General features: G+C 41.4%; 1 protein-coding gene across 20 annotated transcripts in view; it reads right to left on the bottom strand.

Annotated features, from left to right (window-relative positions):
- Positions 1-18,463, bottom strand: part of NRXN1 (neurexin 1) — a 1,496,060-nt gene that overhangs the window by 427,763 nt on the left and 1,049,834 nt on the right. For all 20 annotated transcript variants that reach the window (XM_060249064.1, XM_060249053.1, XM_060249035.1 and 17 more), the window contains one exon: positions 978-1,159. In XM_060249064.1, the coding sequence (XP_060105047.1) occupies positions 978-1,159 (182 nt within the window). The remainder of the gene's footprint in view (positions 1-977; positions 1,160-18,463) is intronic.

An 18,463-nucleotide genomic window follows, 5' to 3' on the forward strand; every position in this document is an offset into this window, starting at 1 on the left:
GATCAGTCAGCTCTCGTGAGGATTAACAATGCACACAGCCAAATGGGATCATTGCCATTCCTCTGACAGATTCTTTTGCAAATCCGCTTGGACAAACATACCTTTCCCTGACATTCATATAAATGAAGCGTAATATGTTGTACTTGAAAGGAAGATGGCCAACTTCAAAAATGAGGAGTTTGGATGCTGAAATATGGGCGACTGTACCCCTTAGATCCATTTTGGACTGGACCCAGGCCATTCTGACAGTCTGTCCCAGTCCCAAATGAATCCCGACAACAAGCTTAGAAGTCTCTCAGTCCTGGCAAACCAAGACCTGGTTGCATAACAAGCTATGTTCTCCCACCCTCTACATTCTCTCTCATACACAAATACCGCTCCCCCCAACTCTACATTTCTTATCAGAGATGGCAGAAATGGCAGAATTCAAAAACTGAAAGCTCCACCAATGTGTCTAGCCCCAGACTCACCTCTGCATCCTGCATCTAGGATGTGTTGAGCATCATGGGGATGCCAGTCCCCAAATGCCAAATTGCATGTCCTGAAATATTTAACACCATAATAACTTCATCTGCACAAGCCAGTATCACCAATTATATCATCCAGTTCTCACAAATTGCTGCATCATCCAAGAAACAATTCCAGTTTTGCAACAATCATGTAGAACCAAATCTGTAGCCTTGTTAAATCCTACAGAAGTTAGCAGGTTGAAAATGGTTTTAAAATTCCAGAAATCCAGCACATGTGATTTGTTCAGTTTGCTGTTAACCAGTGGGATTAGGCTCCTGCAGCCAAAATTGCTTCCGAAAATTGGATTGGAGTTTATAAATCTCTTAACTGCTTTTGAAAAAAACATTACTCAATGGCAGAAAATCAATTTCAGGAAAGGACAGTATATTGTAATAAACCAATAGCGAAAGCTGAAATCGAAAACACACAGATAAATAGTAACGTTAAATTTTGCTGACGGTACTTACGATATGCAGCTCTAAATAATCACCGAGCCCAGCAGAGCTATCCACTCGCACCAAGACGGCTTCTTTTTGAACTGTGCTAAACCCTATTGCCAGTCTATCCGCTCGTGTGCTGGGCCGATCATTGGGAGGCCATGTATATGTGATCTGTCCACCACCTTTGCTAAAGATGTATGTTGTTCCCGCTGTAAAACAAAAAGAAAACTGATTAGGCGTTTTGTCCTGGTATGCCTTTTTTTTAAAAAAAAGCAAAATTTGTAACACAATAAAACAAATAAAGGACTGGATGCAGCCAGCTTTGTCATTCAATTTTGCTTATTTTCCTTTCTTTCCAGAACCCCAATTCCATATGGCTTCTGTCCACACAAGTTCCATGATCCCCAGCACAGTCTTTTTGGTGGTCAGAGAGGACCTCTTCCTCCCTTTTTCATTTGTGGAAAAACTGGTTAGATCCAACCCATTGTCTTAAAGAAGCATTTTAGGAATTGCAGCCTTGACATGCCAAGCATTCAAAACACACACTTTAGTTCTTTGTTTTGGGTTTGCTCCAGAGATGGTGTTAAGCACCTGTTCAAGCACTAAGTGGAGCATCTCGTATAGATCTTGCAGGACCCTTCCTCTATACATGAGAGGAAACACTTGTACTCAGTTAAAATTCCTGAATGTGCAAAAAAAGGTTTGATCAAGACCTTGTTTCTAGAAGGCGTGCAAATGTATACTTGATTAATCAATCAGATAATTTGATTATCATATAATAGGTTTTATTATTATTTATTTGGAGTGTGAGAGCAATCAACAGAGTAATAAAGTCATGGATGAAAAAATACTTTCTTAGAAGAGACTTTTCTCCTTTTCTTTCACATAGGAGAGAATGCTTCTTCTGAGATGGTACCTTCGTGTATTAAAGAAATACGGCAAATTCATACATTTAATTGATTGAACAGCTGAACAATTTACTTTCTTATGGTTAACCAATTAAGAATTTTTCAGCTGGGAGACCCAAATAAAATTTTTAGGATTAGGGCCTGTAATTTATCCATGCAGGGACTCTTTGTTTTCAAAAAAGCTAGAGGTATTTTTATACCACTATGTAGAATTAAGGGGTGTAAAGCTGTCAATTATTTAATTTATTTTCATATTTTTACTGACAAGTAGAGCACTATTTGCTTTTTCTGCCAAAGGCACTGAAATGTATTGGGACAGCCAAATGTCTAGGGATATCAAACAAGCGATCCTCTTACCTGAACTAGCAAAGACAATACAATATGCCCTGCTTAACATTTAAATGGCTGAACTTCTCAAATCCTCAATTATTAAATGCCCAAGAAATACAAAAGCATTACCCACTGTTATTGAAACAATGGGTAAGCTAGCACCACCCTGATGATCTCTGATGGTTCATTCGGCAGCCCTAGAACAATGAACATGGGTGAACCAATCCTTGATAATTTGCAGCTAAATATTTAAACTTATTCAGCTAAACAGTGCTGTTTTTGATGCGATGTTATAACAAATTCTTTTTTAGAACAGTTCTGTAACTGTATCAGTGGTCTTAAGTGAGGAAAAAAAACAAATTCAATGCTGGGGATTATTACAAAACAGAATAGAATAGAAAATGACCAATATTATAGTATAGATCTATGGTACAGCCTCATTTGGAATATTGTGCACAAGTCTGGTCACCATATCTCAAAAAGGAAACTGTAGAGCTGGAAAAAGTACAGAAGAGGGCAACCAATATGATTAAGGGGTTGGAGCATCCTTCCTATGATGAAGGCTGAAGAGTCTAGGACTCTTCCATTTAGAAAATAGATAACAAAGGGAGGACATGATAGAGGTTTACAAAATTATGAATGGGATAGAGAGAGTGGACAGAGATAATTTTTCTCTGTCTCCCAAAATACCAGATCCTGAGGTCACCCAATGAAGTTGATGGGCAGTTTATTCAAAGTGGACAACAGAAAATACTTTTTGATACAAGTGATTAAAATGTGGAATTTGCTGCCAAAGCATGTAATGATTGCCACAGACATGGGTGCTTTTACACATGCTAAATAATGCACTATCAATCCACTTTCAGTGCTCTTTGCAACTAGATTTTACTGTGTGAAAATCCAGTTGCAAAAGAGCACTGAATGTGGATTGAAAGTGCATTATTTAGAGCAGGCGTGGCCAAACTTGCTTAATGTAACAGTCACGCAGAACTCGTGGGCATTCAATGAAATTGCTGAGCAGTCAGGTTAAAACGGATAAAAGGAAGTACTTCTTCACCCAAAGGGTGATTAACATGTGGAATTCACTGCCACAGGAGGTGATGGTGGCTACAAGCATAGCCAGCTTTAAGAGGGGATTGGATAAAAATATGGAGCAGAGGTCCATCAGTGGCTATTAGCTACAGTGTGTGTGTATACACACACACACATATATTGGCCACTGTGTGACACAGAGTGTTGGACTGGATGATCCAACACGGCTTCTCTTATGTTCTTAATAAACATCAGATGTTTGAGAGCAGGCAGGCAGGAAGGAAAATAGATGGGAGTGGGAGGAGGGAGGGAGAGGTGGAAAGAAAGCAACTTTAACTGCATTCTCCAAGTCTCTGGCTGGCTTGGCAAAGTGATTTAAAGAGACAAATGCCTTCTCCAAGATGGCCAATGGGGCAGTGGGGGCTTCGAGAGCCACACATGGCTCCTGAATTGCAGTTTAGTCACCCCTGATTTAGAGTGTGTGAAAACACCCACAGACAGCTTTAAATGGGGACTAGACAAAAATCCAGATCAGCGGGTACTAGCCATGGTTACTAAGGGAACTTCCATATTCAGAGGCAGTAAATCTCTGAACACCAGTGCTGGGAGGCAACATCAGGGAAAGATGTTGGCCTCTATACCCTGTTGTTGGACCTCCAGAGTAACTGGTTGGTCATTGTGCAAGACAGGATGTTGGACTAGATAGATGACTGGTCTGATCCAGCAGGGTTTTTCTATAAATCTTTCTAAATCCAGGACCCACTGAGTTGCTAGCATGTGACAGAAATTCATGTGAGAGGAAGAGGTAGGCAGAATCATGATTTCACTAGTATCGAAGCCTCGTTTGTCTCTCCTCTCAGGAGACAACAGAGAAACTGCAGAAAAAGCCTCATCCAACCAGGATGGGAATTCAGACTGTGTCCTTCTCCCACAACATTGCAAAAAGTGGTTAAGTACAGAGGTTCTCTATCTGAGTCGGGGTGGTCCAGGGGGAGAGATCCATCTGCCAACTCTTGACGGGGTGCCACTAATACCGGCCCCTAAGGTCAAGAGCTTAGGCGTGCTCCTTGAGTCCTCCCTTACAATGGAGGCCCAGGTAGCAGCCACTGTTAGATCTGCCTTTTTTCATCTTCGGCGGGTGTGGCAGCTGGCTCCTTTCCTGGAGTACAATGATTTAGCGATGGTAATCCATGCTACGGTCACCTCAAGAATAGATCACTGGAATGCTCTCTATATGGGGCTACCCTTGATGCTAACCCGAAGACTACAACTAGTGCAGAATGCTGCGGCATGGCTGTTAATGAGGCTGCCGTGATGGGAGCACATTCAGCCAGTGCTGAAAGAGCTGCACTGGCTACCTGTTGTGTTCCGAGTTCGCTTCAAGGTGTTGGTATTGACCTTTAAAGCCCTTTATGGTCAGGGACCTGCCTATCTACGGGACCGTCTTTCTCTATATATTCCCCAGAGAGCACTGCGTTCAGGGGCAGAAAAATTACTGTCCGCCCCCAGACCAAAAGAAGCCAGGTTATGTGTGACAAGATCTAGGGCTTTTTCGGTGGCAGCACCAGAACTTTGGAACACTCTTCCGGAAGCCATAAGGGCCCTGCGGGATCTGTCTGCATTCCGCAGGGCCTGTAAGACCGAATTGTTTAAGCAAGCCTTCGATGTTTAAGTGAAAGAGGGCTGCCACCGGACATCACATAGAATGTTGGTGATCACTGTTCGAAAATTCAAAGCCGCCTATATTGTACTGATGCAGCACCACAGAATGATTTTTAAAAATTGAAATATGTAAATTATGGTTTTATATGTTTTATTGGTTTAATTGTATTGACTTGATGTTGTGAGCCGCCCTGAATCCGCTTGCGGAAAGGGCGGGATATAAGTCGAACGTAATAAATAAATAAATAAATAAATAAATAAAAAGAAGCAGGGTGATGCCAAAGTCCCCTACATGAGCACTGGTTCTCAACTGTTTGCTTGTTTATATAATATTCTTGTTGACAAACTGGTAAAATGTTATTTGGATTCTATTACTGTTAGGTGGATCTGTAACTGGCTGACAGATCACACCCAAAGAGTGCTTGTTAATAGTTCAAAATCCTCTTGGAGAGGAGTGACAAGCAGAGTGCCTCAAGGATCTATTCTAGGAACTGTTTTGTTTAACATCTTCATTGATGATTTGGATGGAGGAATGGAGGGAATACTTATTAAATTTGCACATGATACTAAATTAGGAGGGGTCGCAAATACAGTAGAAAACAGAAACAGGATACCGGATGATCTTGGCAGGCTTGCAAACTGGGCTAAAACAAATAATATGAATTTTATTGGGGATAAAATTAATTTTAACGTCCTAGGGCTGCCACTGGGGCCTGGGGACCAAGTCCTATGAGGAAAGGCTGAAGGAGCTGGATTTGTTTAGCCTAGAGAGAAGATGACTGATCACCATCTTTAAGTACTTGAAGGGCTGTCATATAGAGGATGGTGCAGTTGTTTTCTGTTGCCCCAGAATGTCAGACCAGAACCAACAGTTTGAAATTAAATCAAAAGAGTTTCAAATAACTGTTAGGAAGAACTTCCTGATAGTTAGAGAGGTTCCTCAGTGAAACAGGCCTCCTTGGGAGGTGATGGGCTTTCCTTCTTTGGAAGTTTTTAAAAAGAGGCTAATGGCCATCTGACAGCAATGCTAATTCTGTGAACTTAGGCAGATCGTGAGAAGAAGAGCAGGAAAGGTTGTATCAGTGCTTAGTTCTTGTGGCCCCTTCTTACACGCCCAGAGAAATGCTGTTTGCCACTTTGGAATCAAACCGCAATTTTTTTGCCAAGCCAGTTTTGCCAGGGATCCTGGAAAGGCTTCTTCTTTTTTTGTTGTTGCCATATTCTGGGCTTGGAGCAGGGGTCACTGTGTGTATACAGAGAGAGAGAGAGAGCCTCTGGTGTGTTGCCATCCATGGCTGGTAGACTGCACTTTGCTTGGTGAATCCAAGGGTCAGAAGACAACAATTGTATGCAAAATCCTCTTCAGAGGACTATGTTCCTGGTGAAATCATAATAGAGTGTCCACCTGGAACAAAATCTAATCAGATATGTTTTTGAGAAAGCATTTAGGAAACATGTTTGGAATAAGCTAATATTCATGTCAGAGAAAGAAGGAAGATCTGTATGGTGAAGAAAAAAAATTGCAGACTAAAATTGAATATACTGAACATTTAAGGAGTTATTACTAATAGTGTGACTTAGAAATACTACATTTCTTCCTTACATCCTTTGAAGAAGACAATTTGTATAATCATCTGTATGGCACAATCTTTTCGAAAATACAGAATTGTAGTGTGCATTAATTTGTCTGTAATGATATAATATTTTGGATTTTATGTACAGTATTGGTCAAGATATTTAAGACAGGAGAGGGAGAATCCTGCCAGGGTGGCCAATGGTAGCTCTCCAGATGTTTTTTTGCCTACAACTCCCATCAGCCCCAGCCAGCATGGCCAATGGCTGGGGCTGACGGGAGTTGTAGGCAAAAAACATCTGGAGAGCTACCGTTGGCCACCCCTGCTTATAGTGTAGCAAAACCTAACAAAGCCTGACAGGCAAGGTCTCTTTGAGGCTGATTATTTTATGGAAGATGAAATAATGAATGGAACAGCAACACCTTGCTTCAGCAGTCATGCGCTCACACTCTAGATATACAGCCTATGAATCATGAATCTTGTTGACTAAGATCCCCCCTCAAGTATCTAAACAATGCACAATGTTAGAACTTTTTAACATAAAAATTATGCTTAATTTAATGACTTTAACACTTGTATGGCCCAAAATGACAAATTTTATGAAAAGAACTACAGATTTTTTAAAACAAAAAAATAATAATAAATCACATTCTTGTGTTCATTGATTTTGATAAAACTGTAGTTACCTTACCACTGCCTTCAGTCTGGTGAAGAAATACAAATAATGCTTCTGGGATACTGCAATGCAACTAGCTTTCCTAGCACAACCATCATTTGTAGACCCCCGGGCCAGCTGCTCTGTTTCCTATGACTGGCTATGGCTCTCTGAAATCTTTTAACCACAGACCTTTGTCCATACAAAGCACATCCTCTAGCCCCAAGTTAGTACAAAATTCATGGAATTAAACTCAAACACAGATACACTTTTAATACTGGGAAATTCTGACTGCATGTCTTTTGTAGGCCATGCATATTCATAATATTCTGAAGGCATTGGAGAGTTTTTAAACTCACACACAAGAAAAAGCCTGAGCTGTGTGGTTTTTAAAATGGTCATCTTTTTCTACATCTATATGACAATGGTTGTTTAAGAAGTGCAATGTTATATACTTTCGACCAGCACTAATATTTTTGGTGTAGACAAGTCAATTGAGGACAGTGGGTGAAGCAGTCTGGAGATTTAAACACAGACTGTTGTGTGGAGAAGCTACTCTCCCGCCTTCCCAGCACCATGAGCTCTTTGTCTGAAGTGTCACAATAAATGAGCTACGAGTTCCTTTCCTCCATTTTGGCGACAGATTTGCATATCGTATTCATTACCAAGTCAACTAATTTTACAGCAAGGCAGCTTCTGATAATCCATTTCATAGCCTGCAATGTGGTTGGGGTTATTTAAAAAAAAAAAACACCAACAAACTCTGGAGAAAAAGAAGTGTAACAAATGTGACATCAATAATCCAGTCTGACTGCACCACAAAACTCCTGACCGGCCTTTGGATGGCAAATTGCCAGAGCACATCCTTTGCAAGCAAACCCTGTCAGCCTCTTTTAAACTCCTAAAGACAAGAAGGAGGCTTGATAAACACCTCAGGCAGCTAAGGATGCATTCACATGTAATGGGCAATTTCCTGTGGTCAAAATCACCTTCAAACAGGGACAGGATGGGTGAGGCAATACCAAGCCCATTTCGCTCTCTCTCCCTTTCTCTCTGTGCATAAAGCTGAACGTGTGGAGAGATGGTCAGATAAAGGGGGGGGAGTGGGCTTTGCTGGAAATCTCCTGCATTTTCATATTTCCAAAGAATGCTCAGGAGGGCTTTTTAATTAATAAAAAATAAAGTTGTGAAACTGTGCCATTTTCATTGCTTTGTTCCCTGTATACATTACAAAGGACTTCTTTTTGTACTGCTCAGTTTTTGCAATCACATTTATTTGTATGTATTATGCTGGTTTAATGCCTGATTCTCTAATTTTGTAACCCAGTTTTATCCAGTGTTGGTTGCATACTTTCTATTGTTTATTACATTGCTTTTAATTGTGTAATGTGCCTTGCATTTCAGAGACAGCTCTCCCCATAAATCTTTACCCTTCTTCCTCTGGGCACATGCTGAATCCATGTGGTGTTGGATTTAAAGTTTCTATAAAACTAATGTTGGACCCTTTTACCAAGAAAGGTACCACCTTGTTCTGATGGAAATTCTGCCAGCAGAATTTATTTTATTTTGTTTGCTTAGATATTTATATCATGCTTACCTCCCCAAGTGTGGAGTGGATATAAATGATGTACATTTTAAAAATCAGGCCATCCACAATCAATCTATTTCCGTCTTTCTTTCAATGCTGCACTTTTCCCTCCCCTGTGTGTACAATGCATTATGTATATCCCCTCCCCCCAGGCTTAGTTGCTCACTTCTTGAGGGTGGGGTATTCCTTGCCATGCATTGGTATTCCTTGCCATGCTTCAGAGGCCACACAGGAAGCCTGAGGCTATCAGGGTGAAGATCACACTTCAATTCTTCCCCTACTGGAGTTAATCCCAGTTTCTACAGGACTGATGTTGGCCTGGGAAGGCGCTTCAATGTGAGGTCTCATCCTATGTAGCTAAAGCTTCTCTCATTAATCAATGGCCCAGGGAAAAGCTGTGCTGCAGCAATTCCCATACTACTGGGATAATACATGAAACAGGCCCAAACGGCAAAATGACCGGATGAGATAGGACAAGATGATTTCTCCTCCCCCACAAGGAAACTAATACCAATCAACCAGGCAAGTATACTGAAGTGGCGATTTACTGGCACATAGCTTCAAGATGTGGGAGGGCAGAAGTGATAAATCAGGAATTTCATTCTTAACCCCCCACCCACCCACCCAAAAAATCTGGCATTTCAGATGGAAGAAAATCCAGGGCACTAATACATTCTTCAAGCAGTTCTGGAAAAGTGGTATATAAATCTTCTTTTAAAGATAAAATAATACACTGGAGCTGATATTGTTTCTTAAGTTTTGTCACATCACAGGGCATTAAAATATCTGGAGCTGTTGAGGATCTGCTCTGTAGATGCATCAGTACAAAGATCTATAGCACAGCAAGAAAGTGTTTACTACTCCACTTGCAGTCACATCGTTTTACACACATTATCATAGTAATCCTCACAATGTTCAGATGCCCAGCCTTGCAAGATGGAAACATCCAGCTCTAATACCTGGAAAGGCAGCAAATAACTGGATTACAAGAGGCAATGGGTCTTTGGAAACACTTGTTTTCTAGGACCAGAAGGATTCAGGTTTGTGTTTGTCAGTATCCCAGACGGAATGGTCTATAGTTCGGTTTATTTACTACATTTTTATCCTGCCCTACCTTCAGAGAGCTCAGGGAATGGAAGAATTCAGCCTCTCCACTAATCTTTTTCACCTTCACAACAACCCATCAAAGTAGTTTAGGTTGAGAAAGTGAGGCTGGTCCAAGGTCACCCAGAAAACTTCCATGGAAGAATAGGATTTGAACCTAGATCATAATCTAATTTAAATCACTACACCAAGCTGCCTCTGAGGACCTGACTCCAGGGCTCTTGCTTTGAGCCCTGTGGTGCTGGCCAACCACTACCTTGTCAATTACGTCAGTATTTATATCTCTGTAGGAAAATGCGTAGCTCAGGTGGAGAGACAGTAGCCTCACAGCTGAGGGTAGATCTGCTCTACCTACACACTCTAACCTACTACACTGCACATACCTACACACTCTAACCTACTACACTGCACAAAGTTATCCCTGTCTTCCTCAAGCATCACATGTTGGTATCTCTGTAAAGATGATGTCCTGGATTACTCAGGCTAGCTCAATCTCTTTAGAACTCAGAGATCAACAAGAGTTTTAGGGTATAAGCTTTTAAGAGTCAAGCTCCCTTTATCAGGCTACTTGTGTCCGAGAGCACTGACACTCAAAAGCTACACCCTGTTCTAATGCAGATCAACATAGCTGCCCTCTGAAACTATCTTCAGATCTCAGAAGCTAAGCATGGTTAGCCCTGGTTAACACTTGGATGGGAGATGAGGGTTGCAATGGCAAACTACCTCTGCAGGTTTCTTGCCTTGGAAACCTTATGGGTTCATCCTAAATTGGTGTGATTTGACAGCACTTTACACAGGACGTGGGTTGGGCCAGGAAACTTTCAGATATTTTAATGCCCTGTGATGTGACAAAACTTAAGAAACAATATCGCATTCACAAGGTTCTCTCTCTCCCCTCCCCTCCCCAAGGAAGCATTAACTCTGGCTGCACTCTTTTGCCTCCCTGCCCATTCCTCATGTGGCCAGAACACCAGCTGAGATTCAGATAACAGGCTAATTAATCTGCATTGATGAACAGGAGCCCTTCCTTTTGTCTAATCCACAAAGCTGCTATTCTTTGAGCTTCCCGTGTTAATTATGCAAAAATGGGCTATAAGCCATTTGAGAACAGGCTCTCTAGTGTTTATATTTCAGGAAAGGCAAATATAATAATGTAAAATTCATTACTTTGAGACCGATCAACGTTTATTGTTCAGCCCTTCCCATTAACTATTAAAGCCTACAAAGAACACAAGCAATTGTTATAAGCTATTCGTTTTACTATCAATTTCAGACCTGCAAGAACAGGGATGGGGGGGGGATCCCAATTTTATAGCCCCAATCTCTTTCCTAGAATTTAATCCCAATTCCATTTAAAACAATGACAAAATTCCTTGTCTGATGCAAAATTTAGTCACTAGGTTACATGGAAACCTAGTTCCTCAGAGCCAGCCTGGCACCCTTTAAGCATTACATTGCACCTTGATAGGAACAGAGGTAAAGATATAAACTTTGGTTTAAGTGCAGAGTTAAATCCCCAGGCTACAAAAAAAAAAAAAAGCATGGGGATTGCAAATTATACTACACTACACCTTCTCTTCTGTGCCTTACAAGTAACAAGCATGTTGTTCATTCTTGCATATTATGCTTACATATAAATTAGGTGTTATGCACTCTCACTCTGTCTTTCAACTAGATACTGGGTGCTTAAGTAAGGAGTCCAGACAGAAATTCAACAGGTGCAACTTTCATAAACACTTGCTATTTGGATGCCTAATGAATTTCAACCTATCTGGGTCACACAAGTAGAAAAGCATACTTAGTTCTGAATAAGTAATCTCATCTTCAGTCAGCATAAGCCTAAATCGAAAGAGGGAAAGTTCTGCTCTACCTCTCCAACACCCCAGCTGCCACCAAGGTTTCTCTTATGTGATATTAGGACTTCTATTTTACTAACAAATCACTAGTTTGTTCTATTGGATTGCATGAGATCCCTTCTCTGCTAAAATCGCCCCTGTGACCAATATGAATAGTGTGATCATCTAGTGCTATTCCTGAAGACCAGTGTGAGAGCCACTGGGCTACACAGAGTGGCTCTCAAAATTGCACTTCAAGTTACACAACATCTTTTTCATCTCACCATTTCTTTCAGTAATATTCTGATAACACAGCCTAAAATATTTTTGAAACTTTTAAAACTTCTCATTTATGGTGTGTTCTTGTTTTTAGTAACACTGTGCTACCAAAATGCAAATATATTTGAGTTATTTCATTTATATGTCATCCTTCCTTCCATTGAGCTCAGAATGTCTTATGTATATGCTTCATAAGCAGCTGGTCTTTCAGGGTAACTTACAGAAACCAGACTTGTTCAGCTTTCAGCAAGAGCTGCATCAGGTGCCTTCAAATAATCATCCAGAGCTATACAACTGCCCATCATTCATCACTTTAGCATAAGTTCTGGCAGAACAGAACTTCCCCCTTTATTTGTTCCAAAATTTTGCCCTGGGTTACACTCCTTTTGAATTCTCACTTAAGAACATAAGAGAAGCCATGTTGGATCAGGCCAACGGCCCATTAAGTCCAACTGTGTCACACAGTGGCAAAAAATTTTATATACACACATACACTGTGGCTAATAGCCACTGATGGACCTGTGCTCCATATTTTTATCTAAACCCCTCTTGAAGGTGGCTATACTTGTGGCCGCCACCACCTCCTGTGGCAGTGAATTCCACATGTTAATCACCCTTTGGGTGAAGAAGTACTTCCTTTTATCCGTTTTAACCTTTCTGCTCAGCAATTTCATCGAATGCCCACGAGTTCTTGTATTGTGAGAAAGGGAGAAAAGTACTTCTTTCTCTACTTTCTCCATCCCATGCATTATCTTGTAAACCTCTATCATGTCACCCCGCAGTCGACGTTTCTCCAAGCTAAAGAGTCCCAAGTGTTTCAACCTTTCTTCATAGGGAAAGTGCTCCAGCCCTTTAATCATTCTAGTTGCCCTTCTCTGGACTTTCTCCAATGCTATAATATCCTTTTTGAGGTGCGGCGACCAGAACTGCACACAGTACTCCAAATGAGACCGCACCATCGATTTATACATGGGCATTATGATACTGGCTGATTTGTTTTCAATTCCCTTCCTAATAATTCCCAGCATGGCGTTGGCCTTTTTTATTGCAAATGCACACTGTCTTGACATTTTCAGTGAGTTATCTACCACGACCCCAAGATCTCTCTCTTGGTCAGTCTCTGCCAGTTCACACCCCATCAACTTGTATTTGTAGCTGGGATTCTTGGCCCCAATGTGCATTACTTTGCACTTGGCCACATTGAACCGCATCTGCCACGTTGACGCCCACTCACCCAGCCTCAACAGATCTCTTTGGAGTTCCTCACAATCCTCTCTGGTTCTCACCACCCTGAACAATTTAGTGTCATCCACAAACTTGGCCACTTCACTGCTCACTCCCAACTCTAAATCATTTATGAACAAGTTAAAGAGCATGGGACCCAGTACCGAGCCCTGCGGCACCCCACTGCTTACCGTCCTCCACTGCGAAGACTTAACTAGGAGAATTTTTGAAATTAATTCCAGAACTGAAACATGAGCAAGGTTTTTTGGTGGGGGGGATTCTCTATCCTCATCTATTCTCTATCCTCATCATTCTCTATCCTCATCTATGTTGTAAATTTACAAAAGTAAATTCAGAAAAAAGCACTCTTCACATGACTTTATTATTCTTTATTTCTTTTTAAAAACCTATACCCTCAATGTGGCTTACCAGTGAAAATTGTAAAATGATTGCATTAAGATTTTTTTTGTGCATCGGGGAAAGCAGTGGCAAACCACCCTGTAAAAAGTCTGCCATGAAAATGTTGTGTTGCGACGTCACCCCAGAGTCGGAAACAACTGGTGCTTGCATGGAGGGCTACCTTTACCTTTAAAGCAAGATGGTAGAGCACATCAAGATAAAATGGTAAGAACAGACACATAGACTACTTTTTTGTGGTGTTTTATCAAGGTACATATGTAATTAGTATACAGTGGGGGAAAATGTGAATGAAATGAAACTTGTTGCAAGGTGCATAAGGACAGTGTTCTATAAAAATGCAGGGGCAGGGGGAATAAACTGAGCAATGGAGAGTTCCTAATGCATAGAATCCACTTTGGAATCTAAACCAAATTATTTAGATCTACAAAATCTGCCGGGGGGGGGGGGACAGTCAGATGAGAATTTTGGAATCATCCATAGATTTAGATTGTTTCCATAGAAAAGGTAAAACGAGCACTGTTACTGTCTATGAAAAACTAAATAAATGAGAAAATTAAGCAATTAACTTTCAACAAAACCTTAAGACTGCTGTAAAATGGCACTCCGCAGCCAAGCTATAAGATTCCACTCCATTTATAATTTTATTAAAGGTAACAAGGATAAAACATGTCTTTCTTTGAATGCTTGCCAAGGCATCAGATGGAAATTAAAAGTCAAACATCTATAAATAAGAAAAGATTTCATCCCTCCTACATCCTCCCTACTGTCTTAGCGGGTAAGCATAGCATTCTCAAAGAGGTGGGCATTTTCCTTTGGGAGAAAGCCTACATTATTCAAGCTGCTAGGGAAATGTCTCTCTCAAAAATATTATGTAATATGCACAGGTGAAATTCAAATATTATATTAACGGCTGTCTAATTTGTTTCTCACATTGGAAATTAAGAGACTTACCATTGCATATTTACTGAATTGCCCATTACTATAAATGAGTTACACATGAGGGACCAGAACACTTGCATTGCCTACCGATTCATTCTTCATGACTTATTAATTGCGCCAGATGCTCAAGGAGTATAGTTAAGGGGCTGGTCGGCACAGCCGAAGGGGCCAGCAATGTAATGTGGAGCCAGGAACCCAATTCAGATTCTACCAAGGTTGATAGCAAACAAATGACTCTACCATCTGCTGGTGGTCTACTTGAAACGGCTCAGCAGTCCGACTTCAGGGAGCCTGTTAGCTCCACAACAAACACCTGGCAGAACTGGATCATTCTGCAAGACAAAGAACTACACTTCAAGGAACCATCAAGCTTGCCTAGTAAAGCTAGGAAACTAGAAGATATAGCCCTTCCCTCCCTCACCTTTCATTACAGAAAAGCAGTTGTACAACATTAGGTCTGCTCAAAGTTCTTCCCCTGTCAAAATACGGAAATGTTATACTTACTAAGTGTACAGAGGAGATGACTATTTAGCATGTTCCTAAACATGAGACAAAAGGGTTTTGCATACAGCATGCCTGATTCACACATGAAGGCTCATATTGGCATCCACTGATGGCTTTCATGTGTGAATGGGTCATTACAGATATGGCACCTCAAAAAGAACGTTCATGTTACCTTTGTCATAAACTCACCCTGAATCTATACATGCTTACATGCATGTTGTGTGTACATGTGCATGTAAAGCCAGTTTGGTCTGGTGGTTAAGAGCACACACTCTATTCTGGGAGAACTGGGTTTGATTCCTCACTCCTTCACATGCACCTGCTGATGAGACCTTGGGTCAGTCACAGGTTTCCCCAGAGCTGTTCTCTCAACAGCAGTTCTCTGAAGCTCTCTGTTCTACCTTCCTCACAGGGTGTTTGTTGTGGGGAGGGGGAGGGAAAGGAGATTGTTAACCGCTCTTAATCACAGTCTGCTATCTTACACAGGAAAAGACTTTATTACTACAGATTAAGCCAGAGCACAGAGAAAATAGCTCTCATGCCTACTGGTTACTGATCTTATAAAAAGACCAAGAAAACATAACATTAAGCTAAACTGAATAATATGGAAGGGTGACTATTGACACTCCACCTCAGATGTCTGTGGAACAAATGCCTATCCAGATCCTTGCTTCAGCATCTGGACAAAGCATTTGGTTCAAGACCCATGGATGTTATCAGCACAGGACCCAAATTGGAAGAGGAAGCACTGGAAGCTCCCAACATCCTGCAGGAAGATGACCCTATCCCTAAACTCCTGCCCCCGTGGAATCACTACTGATCCCCTGTGCTGCCTAAGACTCTGGTAGGGGGCCCATTCCACCAGAGGGTGGTGGGGTCCCACCAGCCCTGCAGCTGACTGACCTCCCCTCTGCATTGCCTGAGTGATTCTGGGTCCCCATCTCCAGTTTTATGCGGTGTCCCAGAATCACTAAAACTGCCTCTCACTAACCAGGTGGCTCCAGAAAGAACACAAGCAGGAAATTACAGAAACAACCCTCACTGCCACTCCCAGCAAGTAACAAGTTCAGAAGTGTATTTTCTCTGGCCGTGCAGTTTCTGTTTAGCCTGTGTGATGTAGCAGTTAGAGTGTCTGACAAGAACACAAGTCCATGTTTCACCACACAGCTCCCTCGGTCACTTTTTCTCAGCACAACCTATTTCAAGGGTTTCCATGAAGATCAAATGGAGAGCAGAACTGCTCTGAGCTCCTTGGAGGTGGGTGGGTCCAGTGTTCCCTCTAAGCAGAGTTCGTGTGAGCTAGCTCACAGTTTTTTAGCCTCCAGCTCACACATTTTTTGTCTTAGCTTAGGAAAAATGGCCCCAGAGCAAACTAATTTACGCAGTAGCTCACAGCTTTAATGCCAGTAGCTCACATAGTAGAATTTTTGCTCACAGGACTCCACAGCTTAGAGGGAACACTGTGGGACACACATGCTAACAGCCACTACAAAACTGTACTAGCTACCCATCTATTGGTAAATTTATCCTCATATGAACACATAAAGCTGACTTATGCTGAGACAGGTCACTGATTTATCAAGGTCAGTACTGCTTGCTAAAGCTGGCAATGGCTCTCCAGGGCCTCAAGTAGAGATCCTTTACATGCCCTACTCCTTGATCCTTTTGATGAAGATCAAGTGAGTGAACTAGTGACCTTCTGCATGCTGAGTAAATGCTATACAAGTCTCTTCATGAACTCAGCTACAGCTTTGGGGCACATCATCATCATCATTCATATATAGCCATTAAGTCTTGAAAACATGCAAAAAGAAATATCACCTGAATGAACTTAGATATAGCCAACATGGTGTAGTGGTTAGAGTGGTGGACTAGGATCTGGGAGATCCAGGTTTGAATCCCCATTCTGCCACAGGTGACCTCGGGCAAGGCACATTCAGCCTAACCTAACTCACAGGATTGTTGTAAAGATAAAATGCAAGAGAGGAGAACAATGCAAGAAGCTTTATGCCGATACTGGATAGAAAGGTAGAGTGTAAATAAATAAAATAAATATAGAACTGAGGAAATGTCAAAGAAAAAGAAAATATGTAGGGGCTATATGAGTCATGGGGAGGGGACCTTAATGTTTAAACTTCATTCTGAATTTAAATCGGTTTAATTGTAGTTGAATCCTTGGTGAATTTCAAATAGGAAGTTTGAAATCCCTGATCACACTGCTTGTTGCAGATGCCACAATGGAAGGTGGATAATGGGAGGGGAATGGCCTGCCCTTGGATTCTTATGAAAGCTGCCAAAGGACAGATGAAACACATCTGCTAAAGAAACCCTGAGTTGAGTGAGAGTTCTCAATAAGTGTGCCGTTTTGAATTCAACAAGGAAAACAAATGCTTATACAGCTGGGGAGGCAGGGGGACAGGATAAAAAAAACAACAATTTTTCTTTCAGAGTTACGGCAATAATAACGATGCTCACAAAGAAGTATACAATGCCCACCATTCAACAATATGACAAGATGCAATATTATATATATATATATATATATATATATATATATATATATATATATTGCCATGACACTTGTCTCACCAACTCTATTAGCTGTCAGGGCAAGCAGCTGAATTCTTTTAATTGCTGTCAGGTAGGGTTATATCACCTATCTTAAATAAGCACTCTGGTACAACCACACTCACCGTTCACGATTCACTGATTTGCCGAGCAATAACCGAGGGAAATGGAGCCTTTAAATTCACAATGCCAAAGTTTCTTCATCAGCATTGGGAATCGATTCAGGACTGAACATTCAAAACAGGATGCTTAATACTACCAATTGTCATCTCAGGCTAAAAACTAGCAGCAGTGGAGACATCTAAATGAAGAATGGCTTTTTAAAATGGGGCCATCAAGTAGTGATTGTGAGGGGGCTACAACATTCAGTTAAAACAGTCACTCTCAAACTTTTTAACCACTTGCATCTTGTCTGCTGAAAAATCCTTGAGAGCTACAGAGGATTATGGGGACCTTCTAAGATACACACCCTACTCATTGGGGTAGTATCTGCCAGAAAATACACCCAATACTCCATTGTGGTTGTCAGGGCTTTTTTTGAGCAGAAACACACAGAAATGCAGTTACGGCTGGCTTTGCATCAAATATTCAAATGAGTTCCTTCTGGGCTTTTTCTACAAAAAAGAAAAAGCCCTGGTGGTTCTGCTTTACAGAGGAGAGAAAGAAAACCAAGCCTCCCTTCCTTTGATTCCTTTGAAGGCTCCTCCCCCTTCTCTGGAGAGGGAGGGAGAAGAAAAGAACCAGAGAAAGAGAGAGAGAGAGCGCTCCAACTTTCCCTTGCAAACAGAGACGGGGAGGGGGGATGGAAGAGGAAGGGAAACAGATCTTAAAGGCCACTGGGCTCCAACTTACCTTTGCAAACTGAGACAGAGGTGGGGGGGGAGAGAAGAA

This window comes from Heteronotia binoei, chromosome 1, assembly GCF_032191835.1.
Source record: "Heteronotia binoei isolate CCM8104 ecotype False Entrance Well chromosome 1, APGP_CSIRO_Hbin_v1, whole genome shotgun sequence".
In the NCBI taxonomy this organism is placed as follows: Eukaryota; Metazoa; Chordata; class Lepidosauria; order Squamata; family Gekkonidae; genus Heteronotia; species Heteronotia binoei.